General features: G+C 37.9%; 1 protein-coding gene across 4 annotated transcripts in view; it reads right to left on the minus strand.

Moving 5' to 3' along the window:
- mapkap1 (MAPK associated protein 1) overlaps positions 1–23,801 on the minus strand; it is a 271,086-nt gene that overhangs the window by 22,650 nt on the left and 224,635 nt on the right. For all 4 annotated transcript variants that reach the window (XM_073052618.1, XM_073052617.1, XM_073052616.1 and 1 more), the window contains 2 exons: positions 18,022–18,159; positions 397–494 (listed from right to left, as the gene is read on the minus strand). In XM_073052618.1, the coding sequence (XP_072908719.1) occupies positions 397–494; positions 18,022–18,159 (236 nt within the window). The remainder of the gene's footprint in view (positions 1–396; positions 495–18,021; positions 18,160–23,801) is intronic.

The raw sequence follows: 23,801 nt of genomic DNA on the forward strand, positions 1-23,801 counted from the left end.
AAGTTCAATACAATTGCCAGCATGGACGGAGCTCAGCAGCAAAGGAAACACATTTAATAAAAGGTCTCCATTCACACAGTTGCGGGACAGTTCACTCCGTTCAAAACAATGCATCACGTCTGCAAAGATCACTTATGAAAGCACTGCTATAACTCACTCGCACTGGTGAAATGCTGCGATTTCCATACGATGCACATTGAAACACTTATTAAGACAAAGTGGAATTACTTCGACTGTTGAAATGCAGCAATGATGCTCCATACCTCTAGCAAGTTACAAATCATGTTTGAACTCATTACAGTCAAACTACATTACAACAGAAGTGTACAGAATTTATTGCCACGCTGTCATCAGTCACCAGCTTTTCCTCGGCAAAATACCTGCTCTGCTACTAACCTTCAACACAATTTCATTGACTGTGTTGGTGTCGGCTTCAAAGTAGAGGTGCTTGTGGTCATGATTGCTTAGATATGTGAGCTTGAATATTGCATGGCCTGCAAGGCAAACAAAGGACAGTAGTCAAACAGATGAACAGAGTTTCACTACGGATGCAGCATGACAAAGAAACAGATGGTGATATTAATGTCCCATCAGCAGAACAGAAGGAAATTGCAATGATGGCGACAGCCTCCACATGTCATTTCAACATCATTCAGGCAAAACTCACCACAAAGGCAACAGAACCCTTTTTAATATAATTTGATTTTCCCGTCCCATCACAATGGACAAAGTGCAAAATCAATCATTTGGTTAGTTACGTTCTCTGTCAATTCTTTTCAATTCTTCTTGAGGGGGAGATGGGGGGGGGGGGGGGGGGGATGCTGCGGTTGGTGAGGAAAGGAGGAGGAATAAAAAGGAATCTAGATTTCGCTTGCTGCTCGTGTACAGGAGGAAAAGATTTAACATTTGACGTGGATTTATACAGATTTACTGCTTCAGACTGATGTAATATGTTAATAATCTGCTGTATGACCTTTCTTAATGCTGCAGTTCTGGAGAGGTTATGCTAACATGCATTAGAAAATGAAATCTTTTTAATTTTGTCTTCATATGCAGAGTCAAAATTTTAAATATGTTAAATTCAGTGCCCATCACTATTCTAATAACCTTTTTTGATATAATTTAGTGTAGCCAAAGCTTTAAATTACAGGGCATCATGAAGTTTTAGATTCATCTAACTAAAAAAGACAAAATTCTCAAAATTTGGTACTGTAAGGCCAACAATACAACTTTTATTCTAGACCATTGTAACTTCATGGATTTACAACTGGAAAAGTTAAGAGCTGGTGGGTGGCAAGGTAGCACAGCCACTAGCACAATCGCTTTACAGTGCCAGTGATCACTGATTAGGGCTCAATATCTGCCCCTGCCTGTAAGGAGTTTGTATGTTCTTCCTGTGACCATGTGGGCTTCCTCTGGGTGATCTGGCCTCTTCGCACATTGCAAAGATGTACTGGTTAGGCTTAGTAAGCTGTGGGCACACTATGTTGATGACATAAGTGTGGTGACACTTGCGGGCTGCCCTGGTACAATCCCTGGACTGTTTTGGTCATTGATGTAAAATGACACATTTCACTGTATGTTTCAATGTAGAGGCCACAAATAAATCTAAATCTCTCTTGAATCTTTGGTGCAATCAATACAAAAGCAATGAATAAAACAAGAGAGAAAACAGAATATCCTAAAGCATTTTCAACCATATCATGTACAGGCTGTCTTTTGGTGCACATGACAATATGACACATTAGTGGCAGAGCCTGGCACACTGAGACACCCCAAAGCCTCCTAGAGTTGAACAGACAAGTTCCACTGAGTAATGAAGGCTTCCCAGTTTTGCTTCTACAGGTCCACATATACTGCATGCTGAGGTTAACACATCTTAGCTTTCTGCTGGAGGATGTATCCTCCACATAGGAAACAAGATACAGCAATTGCGCCAAACATAAACAGAACAAACTGATGTACAAACACGAAAGAATGGAGTTACTGAGAGAAGGTGAGCAGAATTCATTGTTGGATTAGAGGTCCCCAACAAAACCTGAATACATTCCACTAACATTAACTTGTTATGAGGTGCTCAAGAACATGTGGAAATGAAAACAGCATCTTCATTTACTTGAAGTCTAGTTCTACTGGAATCAAATTAGTTTCTACAAGCAGTTAACATGGGAAGATTCCACCTCACTTTGATTACCATTTAATTATCACAATACTTTTTCCTTTTCAGAACATATGCTAACTGTAAAATCTGAGAAGTCCAAATACATGAATTTTTACTTGATTTTCTTTTAGGTATCCTGGTTTAATGAAATTGCCTGGAATACTGTGAGCATGCTATGTTGGTCCTGGAATGTGTGGTGACACTTGCAGACTATCACTAGCACATCCTTGGAGGTTCTGGCTATTAATGCAAATGACACATTTCACTGTACAAATAAATTGGAATCTGAAAACCAGTTTTAGCTTGTTACAAAATACGTTGACTTCTGATTCTAAGCATCAAAAAGTTGGATGATACAAGTCTATCAGTTCTCATATATGCACAAAGTGCAATAAAGATTTAGAAAGACTTGTGATTTAAGAATGAACTAAGAAAGAGATGGATAAAACTATTGTTTAAAGATTCCAGCATTAAGATGGAAGCAGAACCTTTGGCCCACTGACTTCACACAGATCATCGAACTCTGACCAGTGGTGCCATTCTGTTACCCTGAACTTAGCAGTAAAAGTCACGGTAATGTAATGGTTAGTGCGACGCTATTACATCTCATGGCATCGGACTTCAGAGTTCAATTCCGGTGTACTCTGTAAGCAACTTCATAACTTCGTTCTTGTGCATGTTGGGTTTCTTCCGGGTGCTTCGTTTCCTCCCACAGTCCAAAGACTTATCAGTTAGTAGGTTTATTAGTCATTGTAAATTGTCCTGTGATTAGGCTTGGGCTAAATTGGTGGGATGCTGGGCAGCACGGCTCATGGGGCTGGAAGGGCCTGTTCCCATTGTAGCTCTGAATCAGGGGTTCCCAACCATTTTTATGTCAAGCACCCCTACCATTAACCGAGGGGTCTGTGGAGCCCAAGTAGGGAACCCCTGCTTAAATAAATAAAGCTAGTGAGATTGTTAGGTAACTGTTAACATTAATTACTCCATGAAAAATGCATTTACGCTGCAAACATCAATCCTAACCATTTTCTTTGACTTCAACTGAGAGCTTTCAACAAGACATAGAAGAGTATCATGGTTCGGTTACCAGTTAAACAATTTGAAGCATGAATTTGCTCCCCGAATCAGATTACCTTTATTTCTCACATGTAATCAATACAGTGAAATGCATTGCTTGCATCAATGACCACCGTCCAAGGATTGTGTCGGGCAGCCTGCGAGTGGTACTTCCAGCATCAACATAGCCTTAACTTGTACATCTCTGGAATGTGGGAGGAAACCGGAGCACCACATGATCATTGGGTGAACAGAAAGCGGTGAGAATCGAGCCCCAATTGGTGATTGTTGGAGCTGTAAAGCAACTGTGCTAACTGCTACGCTTCCATGTGTACTCATGTGTAATAACAGGTAACAAAAGGTGATGACATGATGGAGGTGGTTTCTTGTCTCAGAGAGGATCATGAATACACGGAATCCAAGGTAGAGGTTGATGGACATTTGTACTCAAGGGTAATGGGAGACAGCAGACAAGTGGTGTTGAGGCAAAGATCTGATCAGGTCATAATCTCACTGAGTGCAGAGCAGGTTTCATGCTCATCGGTGTATTACTGCTTGTAGCCTCTGATATCAATCAGCAACATTTGTGCCTTCAGTGATGGTTAGATACGCAAGTTATGACCAAATGAAAAAAAATGGCTGCAGTTGCTTAGCAATTTAGTGCAAGGGTGTTTATTAAGTGTGTCAAAAGTCAAACTTGCAAAAATTAATGAAAATAGTGCAAAGAAAGCAGCCTATATTTTTGAAAGATATCCACCAGAAAACATAATAGTTCTGTACTTATGCTTAGGCAGTGTGAACTCCTGACAGCCCTGATCTCTCTCTCTTACTGAGGGCAATCAGCTCCTTTCTTTAAGGTACTAGATAATGAACACCGACCTGAATGGCACATGAACTCTTTGATTTTGTGTTTTATATTGTGTTTTTTTTCACTCGCTCTTTCTTGTTGCCATTTGCATGATTTTTTTTGCATGTGTGGGGGGTTGATGTTTTTTATTAACAGGTTTCATGGTTTTCTTTGCTTTGTGGCTGTCTGTGGAAAAGACTAATCTCCGGTATATACTGCATACAGACTTTTAATCCTTTGACACATCATCCTTAATTACCAACGAAGTTAACAAGACTACACATGAATCAGAATATGATGCATCCCACAATGTAGTTACAATCAGACTACAAAATAAACAGAAGTATCTACATTAAATACAGTATACAAACAACATATACACATTTACACATCCCCAATACTAAATATTCCGCCATGTCTGGTGGGAAAGGCACCATAAAGCGAACCTGAGTGGATTAGCTCACTTCAGGACCCATTAGGAGAATACATTGGGGAAGACACTGAAGTGCGCACACTCAGTGCAATGATAGCAGAATGACAAGGCAACGTTTGTGCGTGTGTGTGTAAATGCGCTTCTGTACGAAGTGTATGTATTGAGTGCTCTCCATCACATTCATACCGTGTTGCCCCAAATAGTGCATCGTTACAGTGGTCACACACAAAATGCTGGAGGAACTCGGCAGGTCAGGCAGCATCACACAGTTGACCTTTAAGGCCGAGATCTTTCATAACGACAGGAAAGGAAGAAGGAAGATGACAGAATAATACGGGCTGGGATCTAGCGTACAGTTTTCCCCATTTATTCACAGGTGATGAAGCTGACTAGAAATGCCAGCATTTACTGTAAATCTCTGACTGCCCAAGTCAAAGTTCATTCTCTGGTGAACTGCATTCACCATTACTATAGCAAGCTTCATTCAATATTTATTTAATTATTTGATGATAAATTATGCAGCTGCTATGCTAGGATTCAAACTTGCATTTTGCTGATCAAGTCTCCACAAGAAACAGGTGACTTCCCATTCTGATATGTTAGTCCATGGCCTCCTCTACTGCCACTAGAGGAGCAACATCTCATGTTCCACCTGAGATGACATGAATATTGATTTCTCTGACTTCTTTTTTCCAGTCCCCATTCTGACTCCTCTCTTCTCCTCACCTGCCCATCACCTCCCCCTGTACCCCTCCTCTGTCACTTTCCAATGATTATTGTCTGATCTTATTCAGGTTCCACCTTCTTCAAGCCTTTGCCTTTTCTAACTCTGCCCTTCCAGCTTCTCACTTCATCCCTTCCCCCCACCCACCTTCTCTTTCTCCCTCACCTTTCACCTATCATCTGCCAGCTTATACTCCTTCCCTGATTCCCCCCCCCCCCCCACCTTCTTATTCTGGCTTTTGCCCACTTCCTTTCCCGTCATGATGAAGGGTATCGGCTAAAAAATGTTGACTATTTATTTCCTTTCAAAGATGCTGCCTGATCTGCTGAGTTCCTCCAGCTCTTCTGTGTGTGCTCTTGAAATTGTTAGGGCTGGTGTACACAGGATAAGCACATTTTCCAAATCCACAATCAGTGATAATTTTGCCCAAAAGGACCCTCATTCCATGAGAATTAACAGGATGGAGATTAAAACAGGTTTTATCCAAGTCTTTTATCTTGTTCTTCTTTTTTCCTGGATCCTTATTCCACAGTGAATGCACAAGGCAAAACTAGCACGTACTTCCTGATTGTGGCTCAGCTTGTCTGAGTAAAGAAACTTCAACCTGGCTGAGTGAAAAATGCTCCTGGTCTGCTCACAGCCGGGGGTGACACAGAGAAGGTACAGAGCCTATGTGATGCACGATGACAGCAAAACTTTGCAGCCTACTACAAGGTCAAGAGCAAGTACTGTCCCTTTGACGCATACAGTGTCAGGGCATCAGAAGATAAATAGCTTGAGTTTCTGGTTGTAAATGTAATTAAGAATAAACTCTATGAGGGAAAATGTTAAACTATGGAAGTACTAAGATGAGCTTTGCAAACTTTGGAGTGAAATTAATATTTTTCTGAACATTTGCAGGAGGATTAACAAGACACTGTACAAATGCAAATTAATGAAAAATGCTTCAACTAAACCTCACAAAATTATTTAAGAAGGATTATTCGAGTTCAAAATTACCAAATACATTAATTTTGGACAACTACACAGCAATGAAGTTGAATGGCCCAGATTTTAAACTGTTCAAATTTGCACACTTTAATGTCACAGAACATTCCACATTTTTAGCACTGGAGAGATTGCAAGGCGTAGGTTATTAGTGATAATTATTCTAAAATGGATTACTTTACAGTAAGTTTGAAGCAACATTAAAAATATCTCTTCACCATGAGGAGACTAAGGAATGCTTCACATAGCATTCTGCCTCTAAGATAAGTTAAAATCTATTCAATAAAACAAAATCAAGACATCTAGTGGCAGTAAATGCTAACTGCACTGATCTCAGACCCACGTCCCAGGAGAGAAGGGTCAAACACATCAGACTATCCTGAAATGAATAGGTCAGAAAATAAATTGAGAATAACCCTGGCTTAAACAATGCTTTCAAGCCTTAGAATGGTCATATTTCTTTGGAAATAAAATCTCCAGCAAACTTTCTGGGAGAAGAAACACATAAATGTTTGTATTATATGTAACCTTAAAATGAAGTGGCTCAAATCACTCTGTTTCAGAAACAAATAAAGACAAATACTTTAGACATTGTAGCATAAACATTACATTGAATCTTTCCATGTGCAGTAAATGAAGATAATGCATCACAAGAAAAAAATTGCCAAGTCAGATTTTTGGCTTGAGCAGCTTCACTGCATTTACCTACCAAAGAATGATTTAATTTTACTTCACAGATTTGGGTTTCTGGTTACATTTTACATAAAAAGAAAGCAAAGGTAATGTTGCACATAAAGATTAAAACAAAATAAAAATTTAGCACTGACACTATCATTATTCCTGCTATTGACGAAATAAAATGTGTCCTTTATTTTCTGATATTAACTTCAATACAGTTCTGTGAATTGAACACTTAAGTACAAATATTCCTTCCACTTTACACGTGAAACAACACATTAAAAATAGCTGTCTTTATCAATTACTTATAGGAATGCATCACTTGTGCAGGTCCAGATTATTTTGAAAACTGCTAGTACGAGTTTCCTACAATTGAAACAATGTCTTGGTTGACATCTAACTACTCAGTAATCATTTAAATGTGATCAGCAGGATTTTATTTTCTTGTCAATCGACTAATCAGGACACTCATTATTTTACAAAGGATAGAACAGAGAATAGTACCTTCCGCCCACAATGTTGCTCACAACTAATTAAACTAATAATTAAATGCCTAACTGAATTAATCTTTTTTGCCTATACAGTATTTATATCCCTCCATTCTCTGCACATACATGCACTTAAAGCCAAAGCCACGTAATACCTCTATCGTATCTGCCTTACCACCACAAGCACCTACCATGTTGTCTGATGTAATGATGCTGTAATAACTGAACTAATGCACCCGTGAAACTACTTAAGTCTTGGATCTGGCACAAAGCACACTCGTATGACAAATCAAATATTCTACAACATTTAAGTAAGGCAGGTTAAAAATAACAGAATGACATAACCCAAGGCAAGTTAAGTTTTGAAATTACAAGTAGCTGTTTCTGTATGATGGAAGTGATAAAGTCAAAGAAACAGGCTCCTCAGCCCTTGCTGATCCAGCTGCCAAACAAACCGATTCTCATTTGCCCACGTATGGCCCATATGGCCCAGTCAATGTGCCCATCTAAATGTTTTCTTTGCAATTGTACCCATGTCGACCATTCCCTCTGCATTTAAAACTAATGTCACTGTTATCAGCAATCACCTCCAGTTGGGCTGTATCTCACGTCTGCAGTAAGCCTTGAAACACTGCCTCCAACACAGACGACTGAGAGGAGGAACACTTTGTGCATGTGTGTGCGTGTATGTGTGCGTGATTGCACCAGGAAGAATTATTTGGAGCCCAGCATCTTACACGCACTACAGATTGTCCAGGATACTTCCATTGCAGATTATTCTATCCTCTGGGGCAGTCTGTCCCAGAAGAGGATCAGTGATTGTGTCTCAGAAATCAATGAAGTGGACAAGTTATGGGTTCTACACTCCTGATAGAAACACGCAAAGATCGCCCTTTTTGAAATCAGTTTAGTATAGCACTAAATCAGCTGAAGGACACTTGGCCTTATTGATCAGCTGGGCTCCCAGATCTCAAATTCCCTTGCAAGTAATAAAGAAACACAATCAAGTTTTAGGCAATTTTTCTCCACAGTCACTGCTTTTTTCAAGGCTGCTGTTGGTAGAAAGGTCAACTGACAATCCCCAAATCTTCAATAGAGTAGTTAAAGTGCCCGTGGTAAACCTCAAGTATTCAATACAGTAAGGGAGTTAAGAGCAGGATCCAGGCAGCTGAAAGAAAATAAAAGTCCTAAATAAACCGATTTGCCTTAGAAATTTCAAGTTTAGTTACCTCAGCAATTATACCTGCTAAAAGCACAATGGCTCTGATATCTAGGTGTTTACTCAAAATTAATTTTTTGGACAAGCTAAGTTTTCTTACACTAAATTGCCTCACCCCTCCAAGCCCACCTTCTAACTGGGAGCTTCTCTAATGGAAGAGAAAGGTGTTCTCATATCCAAGGTTTCAGCACAGAGCACTTTAAACATTCTTCAGATTCAGATTTATTTATCACGTGAAGTGTATCATTTGTGTTGACAACCAAGACAACTTAGGGACACGTTGAGGGCTGTCCGCAAGTGTCTCCACACATTGAGGTGCCAACATATTTGTGCCAATATGCCCACAAGGTGCTGATTGTTTTTTGGGGGCTGGTTAAAGGTGCACAAGTTAATAACATGAATGAATACAATATAATAACATCTTCTGCTAATGATAGTCTGGAATATGAGTCAGTTTATTATTGTTTCAAGAAATCTCAAAGCTGGAACTGTTATGAAAAGATCAAGTAACAACCTAACGGCCAAATAAATTCCCTTCCAACCTTTAAACAAATGCTTTATTTAACCGTCTCATGGGAAGATTAAGTAACTGATCCCAAACACAACAAATAATGGTGTAGCAGCCATAAGTGGGAGGGGGAAAGGGAAGTTGTCAGATTGTCATTAGGCAAAAAAAAATCTGTCACCATTTTTTTTGGGCTATGATTTTGTCAAGGCATCATTTTAAGCGTACGGTTTACATTTACAGAAACGTTCTGTCATTTATCTTTTTGAATGTACAAATACTTCTGTGAAAGAAATGAGAAACTACATACTGATGACATATTAATTAGAGTTTCCTACTGGTTCCATGGTAAAAAGGACAATTAAACATAATTATGATTTACTAACCATTAAGATAAATTCCCAAATTGGAAATTGTCAAATAATTTAAAAAGTATTTTTAACACATTTGACAAAAAGCCCCCAGTGGTACTAATGTCCAATGTATTTTAAAAGTCTCAATGAAAAAAATCTTAATTAGAGGCTCATTAGTATGTAAATGGAGTAGTGTTTTGTTACAACTGAGTAGGGATGATTTTTACAGAAAACCCTATTTAAAAAGTTATTACAATAAATGCAAAAATTTCAATTGGATTGTTTATTGCACTTTTTTCCCTAGACAAGAAAAATAATGATACTTTCTCATTTCACATGTTGGCTCTCGAACATCTGGTTTAATGAGGCACTTATGTTTGCTCTGACTTTTTGTTATACTGGTGGCAAAATCTACAAAATAGTCACACACTTGCATAATTTTCCTCAACTTTTTATATATACAAAATAATTGCTTGAAGATGTTAACAGCTGTTCTTCAATATTCCGGCTTCATTTGGGAAAGTAGAGAGTGAAGATTATTGGGGGACTCAAGAATATGGGTGCTCAATCTCTCCTGGCACCTTTGTGCTTCTGTATATCCATCAGCAGTTATTGGACTGTAAGTCAACAGTGGAACCTGGGGCAAAATCTCTCCTCCTCCTACTATTAGAACCAAAAGTCAATAATATCCTAGGACTGAACTTGGTCAAAGTAATTGAAAGACAATAAGCCAAGATAAAGATTTCCTTTATTTGTCACAAGTACCGTACATTGAAACATATAGTGAAATGCGTGTTTTGCATCAACAACTAACACAGTCTGAGGGTGTGTTGGGGCAGCCTGCAAATATCACCATGCTTCTATTATCAATATAGCATGCCCACAACTTACTAACTCTAACCTGTACATCTTTGTAATGTGTGAGGAAAGCACAGCACCCAGAAGAAATGCACACAATCAAGGGAAGAATGTACAAACTCCTTACAGACAGTGGTGGGAATTGAACCCCGATTGTACAGCTAACACCGTAGAGATCTTATGTTTATGTTAACCATGCCATCCTAAAGAGTTTACCATGTTTGCATCTAAGGAACTTGAGCTGGAATATACTGAAAGTTATCTTTGGAAATTCAACAATGAAAGTATGAATATTTCTCCAAAGTATTAGCAAAGTTCGATAGTCAGTAAGAAAGGCTGTTGGGCAGTTACGGTGCTGAAATTTGTTGACAACAATCTGAATACTACTGAGGAGCCCTATGCAACATCTACAGGTGATGTATACTATGTTTGTGTTTGAGTGAATTACAGTGCCACATTTCTTTACCTGTAATATGCTGCTTTGAAAAATCAACAGCCAAACTGTGAATCATTAAAATAATGCAAAATAGACACACTGGTATGCAAGGAAAACAAAAATAATTTGGAAAAAAATTATATTCTGCATTCATCTCTCACACACATGCACACAAGAAACCAAAACATCTTGCACACCAGCGTTCAGACTAAACGATACTGCTTGAAGATCAATAACTCTAATACCTTTACATACAGTGTGCAATCTTTCCAAATGGTTTCCAGTTAAATGCTTAGTGATTTTGTTTTAACATTTTATTTGGTAACATTCCCCGAGGAATTCAATTTTTATAATCAGCATACATTTTGAAATAAAATGATAGAACCTCCTATAGTTATGTATAATTAAATATGGAAATTAAATCTATTATGGGCCAGTTCCACCCCCACCCCCCCATAGTGATTGCTTGACCTGATAGTAATTTCAGCATTAGTTTGACTTCTGAATTTTAACACCCTTGGTAGCTTGCTTCAGTGCTGTTGTATTTGGTGAAGGATGAGCAAAAATAGCTTAACACAGACAGAACTCCAAGAGGTTGTATGGTATCCAATAAATAGGAAGCTCTGGAAGTAGAAATCACAGGAGTAGAGAGACAAAAAGAAAGAAAGGTGTTGAAATTGTACACAATCATAGATTAGCAGATTTTGCAGGCGAGGAATACACATCAAGTCCCCACGGTAGCAGAATGGTTCACGCAATGCTACTACAGCTTGGAGCGAAGTTTAGAGATCAATTCTGGCGCAGTCCGTAGGGACTCTGTTTGTTCTCCCCGCGACTGTGTGGATTTCCTCCAGGTGCTCTGGTTCCCTCCCATAGTCCAAAGATGTACTATTAGTAGGTTATTTTGGGTCACTGTAAATTGTCCTGTGCTTAGGCTGGGGTTAAAATGGTTGGTTGCTGGGTGGCATGGCTTGATGGGCTGGAAGGGCAGGTTCCACGCCATATCTCCAAATAAAACAAAAAGTTGAGGTACAGTAATACTTAAAATATTTAAAAGAAATACATTGAAGTGGCAAAGCCTTTCAGAAATATGACAAGTAACTCAATAATCTTCTTGTACTTATATTTTTGATGCTTAAAATTGAGAAAGTGCAGACAGGAAGGCTGAAAGTAATCACGATCAGTTAAATACGTCAGAATTCTCCAATATTCTGAAGTGATTTTGTTTTGCATTTTGACACCATTACATTTAATCTTTCAAAAGTGAAGCAAGGAACACACTGTACTTCTGCTTTTTGAAAAAAATTTAGTTAATTTGATAAAATACAGAGTTGAAGGCTTTAATTCGAAATAGGTTTTATCATAATATGCTGCCATTTCTGTGAGATGTCAAATCAGCCATCACTAGGAGCATGACAAAGGTTTGTGTAGAGTTTAATTGGAACAGTTCCATTTAACACTGACGTTATAGGATACACATTGGGAACAGATCAGACTGCAAACTGACAGAAACCTCCTCATTAATACTATGGTGAAATGGCAGTGACTACAGTTACTGGCTGTGCCAGGGCTAAACTCTTTGCAGCAGACTCTTGCATCCTTGTCCTTGTATTACAGCTTACCCTCTCTGCCAAGTGACTCCTTTTGGAATGCTGCAGTGTACCTTGTAAATCACAGCACACCACACTGCCCACCACTATCACCTCACCAGTCTTGTTTCAGGAGCAGATGATAAATAAATCAAAGTGTACTAAGCAGTTCTTCCACATGGCAATTGCCTCCCTCATTCCTTCTGCAGCTCATCAATCAAGCTATTGTCTACTTGAAAGCCAAGGCTTGTAAATGTCATCTCCACTCAAGTCCAAGTAGAAGAAAATCAGAATACTGTTCTGAGTTTTAATTGGATAGAGTAATTAAACTAAAATACCCTGGTAGGCCAGCTCTGACAGGATAGTCAAGACCACTTTTAATAAGGCTGATATAGTATTTGTCACAAGGATGATGCAAATACATATGAAATTTATTTTAATTCCATTCCTGATATCAATGCTTGCTGGACTTGCTTAGGCTTGAAATGTTTTTTTTTCAAATTATGGCATTTAAAATTTTTTGAGATATACAGTGCGGAACAGGCCCTTCTGGCCCACTGAGCCACATGCACTGGGCAGCAACCCATCGATTTAACCCAAGCCTAATCTCAGGATTATTCAAATAACCAATTAACCTGCGAACCAGTACATCTTTGGAGTGTGGGAGGAACCTGGAGCACCCGGAGGAAACACACATGCAGATGGGGAGAATTTACAAACTTACTTAGAGGATACCGGAAATGAACTCCACACTCTGATGTCGCGAGATGTAATGGTGTCGCTACACCGCCGCGGTGCCCCCATTATAATATTGGTATATTTTCGAAGAAATTGATTAGTACACAAAATTACCCAAAACAGCATCAGCTTGCTGGTTAGTTAAGAAATTAAACTTTAAAAAGACCAGCATGGTTTGGAAAATATTTTTAATAACCAGGTGATGGTGGAGCGTGAGGTTGATCTGGATGAGGGAAGCTGGTTTTCTTTACAAAGGAATCACTTTCTCCCCCCTTACTGGCAGTTTCAGCACAGAGCACCACAGCACTGACAGCCAAATGGACGTGTACAAGAACCATGTCGGTCAGCTGCTCACCTTCCTGCCAACACCCCCCCGTTTAATTATATCACTGACAAAATTACCAATCATCGTCTCTTTTAATAAATAACTCAACACAGCAGTTCAAAGCAGTTAATACAGTATCCAAATATTGTTAACATATTTGCTAACTGGCCAGGATTTGCAATGCTAACAGCAAATCAGAGCAGAGTGCCCCATGGTCGTCATGGAAATCACAACCAGTTAATTCGAGCTGCCAACCAAATTGAATCATCGCTATGACGACGACAACAAGGGAACCTCAGATCAGTGCCCGCAGCATGTGGACTGATACAGGCCAACTCCAGTCAGTTGGGGGACTAGGGCCAGTGGGTGGGTTGTGCCAGTAACACTTGAAGTGGGAGCAAAGATTTAAAGATTTCCATTATTTGGCACATGCTCATCGAAACATACAGTGAAATGTGTTGTTTGCACTAATGACCACAATCAGAGAGCATCCTGCAGGTGTCGATATTCTTCCGTCAGCAACATAGCATGCCTACAACTTAATAACCATAACCTATACACCTTTAGAACGTGGGAGGAAACAGGAGCACCTGAAGGAAACCCACCTGGTCACAGGGAGAATGTACAAACTCCTTACAGACAGTGGCGGAAATTGAACCCCGATCATTGATCACTGGTGCTGTAACACGATTGTGCTAACTGCTGTGCAACCATGGAGGGATAGCACTCCACAACCTGAAGGCTCAAACAGATTCTTCAAAACAAATCTGAACATAATTTAGAGCCTTGTCATCAACAAAATAATAATTGTTTGCAAATTTCAATAAAGGAAAGAAAAGTGTCTTCAACACAGCGGGGGAAAAAGCCCTTGTATAGGCTGAGGAGATGGCCAGGGGTGGTGGTTGGGGTGATGCATGGGTCTGTTGGGAATACCTTCACTTAGCTATCGGCACTTGCAGTAGCCTTGTTTTTGCTATTCTATCCAAGATGGATTAAATAGCTCCAAGTAGGGAAAATGCATTAACAGGGAAAGTTGCATGTGGCTTTTGTACGTTGCCAAAAACAACAAATTGGCACAGGGGCTCAAGTATAGATTATCTTGTCTGACAACTGTGAAAGCGTCCCAAATAGTCCAAATGCAGATTTAAAACCTGGACCCATACCAACCTGGCACTTGGTTCTTTCCAAACAGCACCTTAGGATTACTTATATTACGTTAGTTCTTAAACAAGAAGAGTTTTTGTCCATCCAACAAAGCAGCTGAGTTAATTCACTGCCAACTACCTTATAAAAAGGTGGCATTTAAATGAATTTTGTGAACTTACTACACACACTCAGTGGCCACTTTATTTGGTAAACCTGCTCATCTAATCAGCCAATCATGTGGCAGAAACTCAATGCATAAAAGTATGCAGACGTGGTCAAGAGATTTAGTTGTTATTCAGATCAAACATCAGAATGGGAACACACACAAAATGCTGGAGGAACTCAGCAGGCTCGACAGCATAGATGGAAAAGAGTAAACAGTGAACATTTCAGGCTGAGACCCTTCATCAGGATTGGTAAAAAAGAATGAGAAGTCAGATTAAGAAGGTGGGGGGGGAGGGGAGGAAGTAATACAAAGTGGAAGTCTTGGAAGTTTATAGAGAATGATGCAAAAAACAAAAACAAATCTGGTCAGCGGCAGTACTGTGGGCAAAATAATGCCTTGTTAATGAGAGGTGTCAGAGGAGGATGGTCAGAATGGTTCAAGCTGACAGGATGGCCACATTAACCAAATAACCATGCGGTAAAACAGTGGTGTGCAGAAAAGCATCTCTGAACACAGGCCACATCAAACCTTGAAGTAGATGAGCACCAGCAGGTTAAAAACCACAAACATACATTCAGTGGCCACTTTATTAGGAACCTCCTATAGCTATAAAGTGGCCACTGAGTGTACAAGCGATAAGTCAGACAAGGGGGTCAGTATTAGTGAGAAGCTAGTAGACAATAACTGCATATTAAAAGAATTAGGATGAGCTCCTTTTATAGTTTGCTTTCAGTGTAATCCATATTATGGCAAAATCCTAGGCATTAATTACACTGAACTGAATAAACTCAAAAACAGGGCAGTGCAGGGCACAGCACTACATTAGCATGTGTCAAGTTTCTATGGTTTTAAATGAAAACTACATAAAAACATTTCTGCCATCAATTTTGCTATCACTAACAGCCAGCACGAATTCTGCAAGGGAAGCTATTTTCGTGCAGATGTGAAATTCAATGAAAAAGACCGACTCTTGTAGGAACATCAATCAAAACGTCGGCTGCAGTGACAGATCTCAACGGTGAGGGAGGGTTAAAGGTCACAGGTTAAGGAAAAAGCCAAGCTCTGGTTGAGCTCTAATATCTCTGTGGTAGAAGTCTTGGAAAGGTACACCCTTCTGTATTAGCCTACCATCATTAATCTTCTTGCCACCTTCTTTAGCTAGTGAAGCAGAACTGCTCAATAGAAAACTATATGATGGGGCGCTATGAGAAGGCCTAGTCCCCATTATCAGGTTAACATTCTGTTAAGCCCCTCTGCAGCAATGGAGTGATAACAATTGAAGAGATCAAGGTCACATGATGTACTGCATCCAATTAATGATAAGCAGGATTTAACCAAATAATGCAGGGCTCGCCAAAGAAAAAAAACTGAAATATCTTTGTTGCATTTAACAGTCTGAAACAAAGCAATCTTTCATCCAGTATAAAGGCTTGACAAGTATATCAGCATAAAAGCATTTCCTAACATAGTTAAATGTTGTGGGGTATGCATGGGATTTTATAGTGTGTGCATGCTCATGTGTGTAACAACACACACTCAAAACACACATACGCATAGGAATAAGCAGTATACAGGTATGTCAGCATGTGCGTGCATCATGAATGGTGCTATTTAGTTATTGGCTGAATTGTAAAATATTCTGAGAGGTGAGTTTAAGGTAATGCAGACACTGGACTGTGAAGTGTGCCAAATAGCCTCTGATTAAGGCCATGGTCCTTCAAGCAAAAAAAAAGATCCAAATAGGCTAGAAACTGTGATGCTTTAAAAAAAATAGTTCATCATGTTTGGATTGGAAATATCAATATTATTTTGCAAGAAAGAACAATTAACTAAATATGCATCAACTAAACATCAGTATGCAAAATATGGACCATAAATATGGAAAAAATCCCAAAATATTTCAAAGAAATTTATTTTAAACTGATCAAAGGTAAGTTCCAAATGTGCTATAATTTATTATACAAAATGCTCCGACTAAATATTCTGTGGCTTTGAAAATGAACATGCTATCTGCCAAAAACTGACAATTTGACCATGAAAATCACTGAATTGAGATTCTGTTATCTTTATATACATTTCAATGACTAAAATTCAAGATAAATTGTAGCTCTCAGGATACTTCAGTTATTTGAAAATCTTTGCATTGAAAATTCTTTGTTAATAAACAAGTAATACGAGGTTCAACTGTCACACCAACATTTTCCAATTTAGAAACAACCATTTTACATTTTGACCATTTGACGATAGAAGGCAACAAATTAACTTAAGACAGACACACAAGTGCACCTCTGAATAAACCGTATAAGATACAGTGGCTAAAACTGCATTTTGTTTCTGTTGAACCTGAGAAGGAAGCAACCCCATAAGTCAAACAATCCTGCTTCATTTTAAAGCAGTCTCCCAAGTAATTTTGTATTTCCCTTCCGTGAGCTTTGTGTAAAAATAAGCTTAAAAACCATGATCCTGATATGATACAGCTTAAACTCAACAAGTAGTGTCAAAGACGAGAGATGCTGGAAATCCAAAGCAACACACTCAACATACTGGAGAAACTCAGCAGGTCAGGCAGCATCTATGGAAGTGAATAAAATGTCAACGTTTCAGGCCAAGTCCTGATGAAGGGTCTCAGCCCAAAATGTCAACTGTTTATTCATTTGCATAGATGCTGCCTGTCCTGCTGAGTTCCTCCAGCATGTTCTGTGTGAAGCACTGTTAGTATACTTAAGAACAATATTTTTAAAAATTGTATAAAACACACAACTGAAATCTCACATATTAATTTTTCTTCTCACAGCTTCAACAATCACCAAAAATACTTGCTAAATTAACATCGTACAGACTACAATGGGCCCTGATAAAAAAAACACTAAAATCACCGACTTCTTCCGACCACAACTTTATGTTCAACTCCACTGTACATTAGTTTAAAAAAAGGAGTACAATAAAAAGAAAACAACTGAGTGACACGAGAACACCAGTAACTGATTGTTGGCTACAAACCTTATTAAATTCTCAACTTAAATTTGACTGGGTTTATCACCAAGCCAACTCTGATAGATTAACAGGACACCACTGCAGAGTGTGACAAAATGTTGTTCAACCTTTAGGCGGCTGAAAATTTCGGAACTGATTTCAGTAACATAGCTGTTTTACAGCAAGCAATCCCAAAGATAAAATAATGCATCATAACACCGCTGTCTTATCTAATATTAAACCTGTGGACAATATGGAGCTCTAATTTTTCTATTTGAGTGGGTGCACTTATTCATAGAACAGCACAAAGATACAGCACAAAAATATAGTACCACATACTTGGGCTCTTCTCTTCCACAAGGTCACAAGCGCAGAGTAGATCAGAATCAATTGAAATGGGTTTCTGCTTAATCCAGAACTTGGTGCTCGCTTTCTGATTAGTAACAGGGTCTATCTCCACCTTTTCTCCCGCGATACCTGTGAATCAGTGGGGATATAAACCAGTGGGCTGTGTAAGTGATTTTATATCAACCATTTGACACACTTTATAAATCTTAATGGAATGAACAAATAAAATACTCTCTAAAGCCCTCTGAAACTCTGAGCTTTTCTGCTGCATTCGAAGAGAAGATTGAATACAGAGCAGATTTCTGGACCACCAGCTGAACAAAATAATCATAAAAAACATCTGATGTGAACACTGTATTCTTAAAGAACAGTAGTTGTGTAAGATTTGGTTACACTTAAAAAGCAGCTTTATCTAATAAGGTCACCAATTTGTATCAGAAAGTTGCAGACCTGTTACAGCAATCTAGTTTTTTAGAAAGCAAAACTACATGATTGCTAGATCAGATTGTGAAATGTGGCCAGTTTTCTGATATTAGATTTCTAAAATTGCAGTAATATGAATTCTTCAAAGCACATTGTTTATCAAAGACAGAAGCAGTTATTAGGTAACAAGGTCAACTTTGAAGGATAATGCTGAAATACATAACTTGATATATACAATGTTTGGTAACACCATTAAAACTTCACTTTGAACATGTAACCAAGATGCTCAATGTTGTAACATGAATATTCTGTAAACATCTGAAGTTCTGAAAAATTCACATTATTTCAGCTTGATTACAAGGTTCACTGAAATCCAACTTTAAATGCTTTTTTTTGACAAATTAAATTCATGGGGAGAAGATTAGTTAACAAACTTGATAGGGTCTGGCAAATGATTTAGAATATGGGTGAAATTGCCAACAAGGTTCATGGTGTGGAAGCAGATTTGATGTTACGGTATGGCTCTACCCTACATGAAATAATTCATGGGGATATTGAATGTTTTTAAATGTGTAACTGCAGTTCCAGGTAACAGCACAGCACAGGTCCTTCAGCCCACAATGTTATGCAGGCCCTTCAACCTAACCCTTCCCTTTCAGAGCTCTCAATTTGTCTTTCACTCATGTGCCTATCTAAGAGTCTCTTAAATATCTCTAATGTGTCTGCCTCTACCCCTGGCAGCGCGAACCAAACACTTATGTAAAGAAACAATAATCTTACCAAAATATTATTGAAAACATATCAAGTACCAAACAAACCAAACTTTAAAAGATTAAATGTATGAGAAGGAGGTACAGAGCATGTAGGCACACACAATGATTCAGGAACAGCTTCTACACTTCTGTCTGATTTCTGAATGGACATTGAACCCATGAACTGAACGTCACTACTTTTTATTTCCATTTTTACACTATTTAATTAAAAATATTTAAACTCATATACACTGTAATTCATGTTGTTTTTCCTATAATTATGTACTGCTGCCTCAAGGCACCAAATTTCACGACATATGCCGGTAATATTAAACCTGATTCTGATCATTTCACAACATAATAATTATTAAGCTCTCGTTAAAGGACTATTGTCAAGACATACTATGAAATAAATCTTTCAATGCTGTGTTAGATCTATCAATGTTGTTAAACATAGAAGTCTAATTACTAGGGAACAAAAAAAAATTGAGGAAATGTCCCAGTAATCATTCCCTGTCTTCATGATAAGTTGAATGCATTTTCGTAAACTTTAAACCAAATAAGTGACCCAGAATGATAAATGTTCCAGGCAGAAGCAAAGCAACGCATCTTCCAAGTGACGTTAGGAAACTCAAACACCTAACTATTTCTACAGCGAGCTTTTTCTTAAGCATCAATTCCATGGGATCCCAAGCATTAAACAGTTGTGATGTCACCATCCTCGCTGAGCAACCAATCATGAAAAAATCTAATTTTTATCGCAAAGATTTCAAACCAGGAAGTACTTGGTCTTTTGAATAGCACCAAATAAAATTAGACAAGAAATGAGTACCACAATTTATTTGAAATATTAAATTCCTCATATTTAAAATCTCAAAAAGAAAATGACTACAGACACAAACTTTAGTTTTGTTAAGGGCTAGTTAACAGTTAGAATTAAAACTACTAAAATCTCATTTTGAACATGTAGTGAAGTGCAGGATTTTCAACATTCCAAAATGAATATTTTGCAAACACCAGAAGTTCAGATCAATTTACTTGATTGTAGCTTTATTACAGTGCAGTATGGATACAGTGCTTTATCGAAAAGCACCTTATCAGCTTCAGGCTAAAGTCCAGGCTGTCAGTGAACATAAGTTACGTGAAATTGGTGTTGATTTAGAAATCTAAGAAATACTTTGCATTGAATACCAATATTCAATTATAAAAGCATGAGACTACACTTCAGGAAAATTTATTGGAGAATATATGCCAACAAATATATCCACTATGTAAATTATTTTTAAGACAGGCAATGGAATAAAAATAAACAACCTTCCCACCACTGCCTATAAGGAGTTAGTACATTCTCCCTGTGACTGCATGGCTTTCCGCCCACAGTCCAAAGACATAGCGGTTGGTAGGTTAATTGCTCATTGTAAATTGTCCTGTGACTAGGCTAGGTGCTGTATCTCAATAATAATTAATGGCTTTGGACATGCAATTGGCTTCTTTACTTTCACAGATTTAATCAGGTATATCTTTAAAGCTGCCGTTTCGGAGACACAGTTGGTTGCTACTATTATGAATTAATTCATTCATTTGTTTTTGAACAAAGAATGGAAACTAGCCAAAACATTAAGAGAAAACTACACTTAACTCCTTGGATGTTTAATTTACATTCCAAACAACAGTTTAAATTATCATTTGAAAATAACCCTAGTAATGAGCCTTCTTCTGGTAGTCATTTAAGTATAAACTCAGATCAAATATACAAATATACCATGGAAAGAGAACCCACAACCTTCTAACAGCAATATGAGATTTATTTTATGGAGAGCTACAGCGCAGAACAGGTTGCACAGAAATCCACCTATTTAACCTTAGCCTAATCACAGTACCTTCGAACTGGTACATTTTTGGACTGTGGGAGGAAACCCACATGGTTACGGGAAGGGTGTATAAAATTCTTATAGTGGATGCTGGAACTGAACTCCAAACTCAGCGCCTTGAGCTGTAACAGTGTTCCAACAACAGCTACGCTACCAAGGCACCTCAAATCAAAATCTTTCTACAAAATGAACTAAAATGACACTTAAACAGAAACTTAATAACAGATGCCAGAAATCTGAAACAAAGCAGAAAATGCTGCAAATCCTCAGCAGATCAAGCAGCATCTGTGGAAAGAGAAATAGTTAACAATACTAATGTCTAGTCTCTTTTTTCAGATTTGCTAAAAGGACTTTTAACACAAAACATTAACTGTTTCCTTTTTCACACTTGCTGCCCAAAATGCAGAATCTTTTCAGCATTTTCTATTTTACTTAAGGAACGTATTTTCAGGCAAGCCACAGGAATAACATTTTACACTACACAGTTTCATTGTTGAACAGAGATATTAGAGACTGTGATGACATAAAAAATAAAATTTCATCTCTGCTGAGGAATTTTCAACATGGCAGGAAGCCAGCTCCCTTAGGAGATTGATACCGTAATAAATATCAATCCATTGTTTCAACAAGATTGGTAATTCACACAGCCAAACAGGTGCACTAAAGCTCATTTTCGTACAGACAAAAGAGTCAAAAATAATGAGCTATAGCTTGACTGCAGTAATAACCTACTTGAATAATCAAAAATCTGGTTCATTAAGGAATCTATGCCACTAATGTTAATTGTGAAAGGAATTCTTATCCTATAACTGCTGGAGGTAGTTCTCTACCTTTCAAAGCACAGAGTAACTCAAAATGTGGTGCAGACATCTGGCAAATGGACATGTTCTCTTCTGCACAGATTTAACTGTTTGCCTGCTCATTGTCGGTCAGTTCCTTGTTTAAATAAATATTGCCAACATGTTACTTTATTTCCATAATAACTCACACCATGAAGTATCTGGTGATTACTTCTACAAATTCAAGTAGAGACCTAATTTGGCTCTGCATTTCTAAAACAATTTCCACTCCCACTTAATAGAAATTAATATCTTGTCGGCATGAAGCTCTAAATTAAGAGCTTCCCAAATCTTCATAACCCCCTTTAATAATGTAAATAAATAAAACAACATTAACACAACGACACCAAACAATAAAAATTTACCATTAAACAACTAGAGAAAAGACATTAATATTTTTATGATTGTAATTTTCATTAAACATGAAAGACAGCATTAATGAACAGGATATGCAAGCCCAGAGGAGTATCTGATCACTAAAAGATTAAAAATAAGCCAATCTCAATAAAAACACTAATTAAAGTCAACAGAATGTGTACATATTAATAAACTGAAGATAGTGAATACTTTCTACATGTGGTTATAAATCAGATGTTTAGAAAAATATCACTCCAAAAAAATTACGTTTTGAATTTACTATAATCTGTCAAAAAATAAACAAATATTTCTACTTGACAAAGCCCTTGAACATTACTATCTAAAAAGGGAATAGATCTAAAATTTATTCTATGGTCCAAAAGCTCCAGAAACCACAAAAGCAGTCAATATTGTTAATGTACCTTGTTAATTTGATGGGATTTGTCAGGTAACTCCACTGGAAAATTATATAAAACTGTTCCAGATGAACAGATGATAGTGACATGAATTAAACTGATAGAACAATACCAGAATATAAACCAGAAATGACACCTAAAGTGGCTGTTGATTTATTGCCATTCTGAGTTTGGTTCTGGGCTTCCATGTATATTAGTGCTACAAATCTGGGTCCATTTAGCAGCAAGATGCTCGTACATACATCACTAGCTCCTGCGCCAAGCCAAGGTCATTCCCCATTGCATCAATCTTTTCAGCAAAGGCTACTCCGCCACAGCTTGTTTTTACCCATTCGAGCTTGGTAATGTTCTGGAGGTGTGGGGGGGGGGGGGGTGCGCGGGCTGGTAGAGGGGAAAAAGCGAGGGAGAGGAATGAGGATAATGAAGCTATTTCTACTATTACTTTCTGCATCATTTTTAAATTTTAATCTTAAAGACTGCACAAGCAATGTATAGATCTGAAGCAGCTCCTTCAGAATCAGAATCGGGTGTAATATTACTGACATATGTGCACAGTGCAATACATAAAAAACTATAAATTACATTAAAAATTAGTATCTAAAAATTAAATTAAAACAAGTAGTGCAAAAAGAGAGCAAAATAGTGAAGCACTGCTCATGGGTTGGTTCACTGTCTGTTTAGAAATCTAATGGCAGAAAGGAGAAGCTATACCTATAATGTTGAGTGTGTGTCTTCAGGCTCCTGTACCTCCTCTTTGATCGTAGTAATGATTTTAGTACAAAAAAAATGTCCATGAACAATGAACTCTTTGCTATTGTGGACAGTGTGCAACTGAAGGTATAGAAAATGGTGGAAAAACAGCAATCAGGGATTTAAATTATTCCGCACCTTAAAAGTGGAATTCAGTAAGATATTTGCTGTTGTAATTCACAAATTGCAGCATTAGCGTTTCTATGCAGTCCGCAACAAAATGCCACATTCCTAAAATATTTTTTTCAGATATTCTCAATTTTTGTTAATCACAATGAACACTCATTTTTATGGAATAAAAATACTTTGCTTTGCACTAATTACATTTAACTGGTCTATTTGGAAGTTTGCCAAATTGCATGT

The sequence above is a fragment of the Hemitrygon akajei genome, chromosome 7, assembly GCF_048418815.1.
Source record: "Hemitrygon akajei chromosome 7, sHemAka1.3, whole genome shotgun sequence".
NCBI lineage: Eukaryota > Metazoa > Chordata > Chondrichthyes > Myliobatiformes > Dasyatidae > Hemitrygon > Hemitrygon akajei.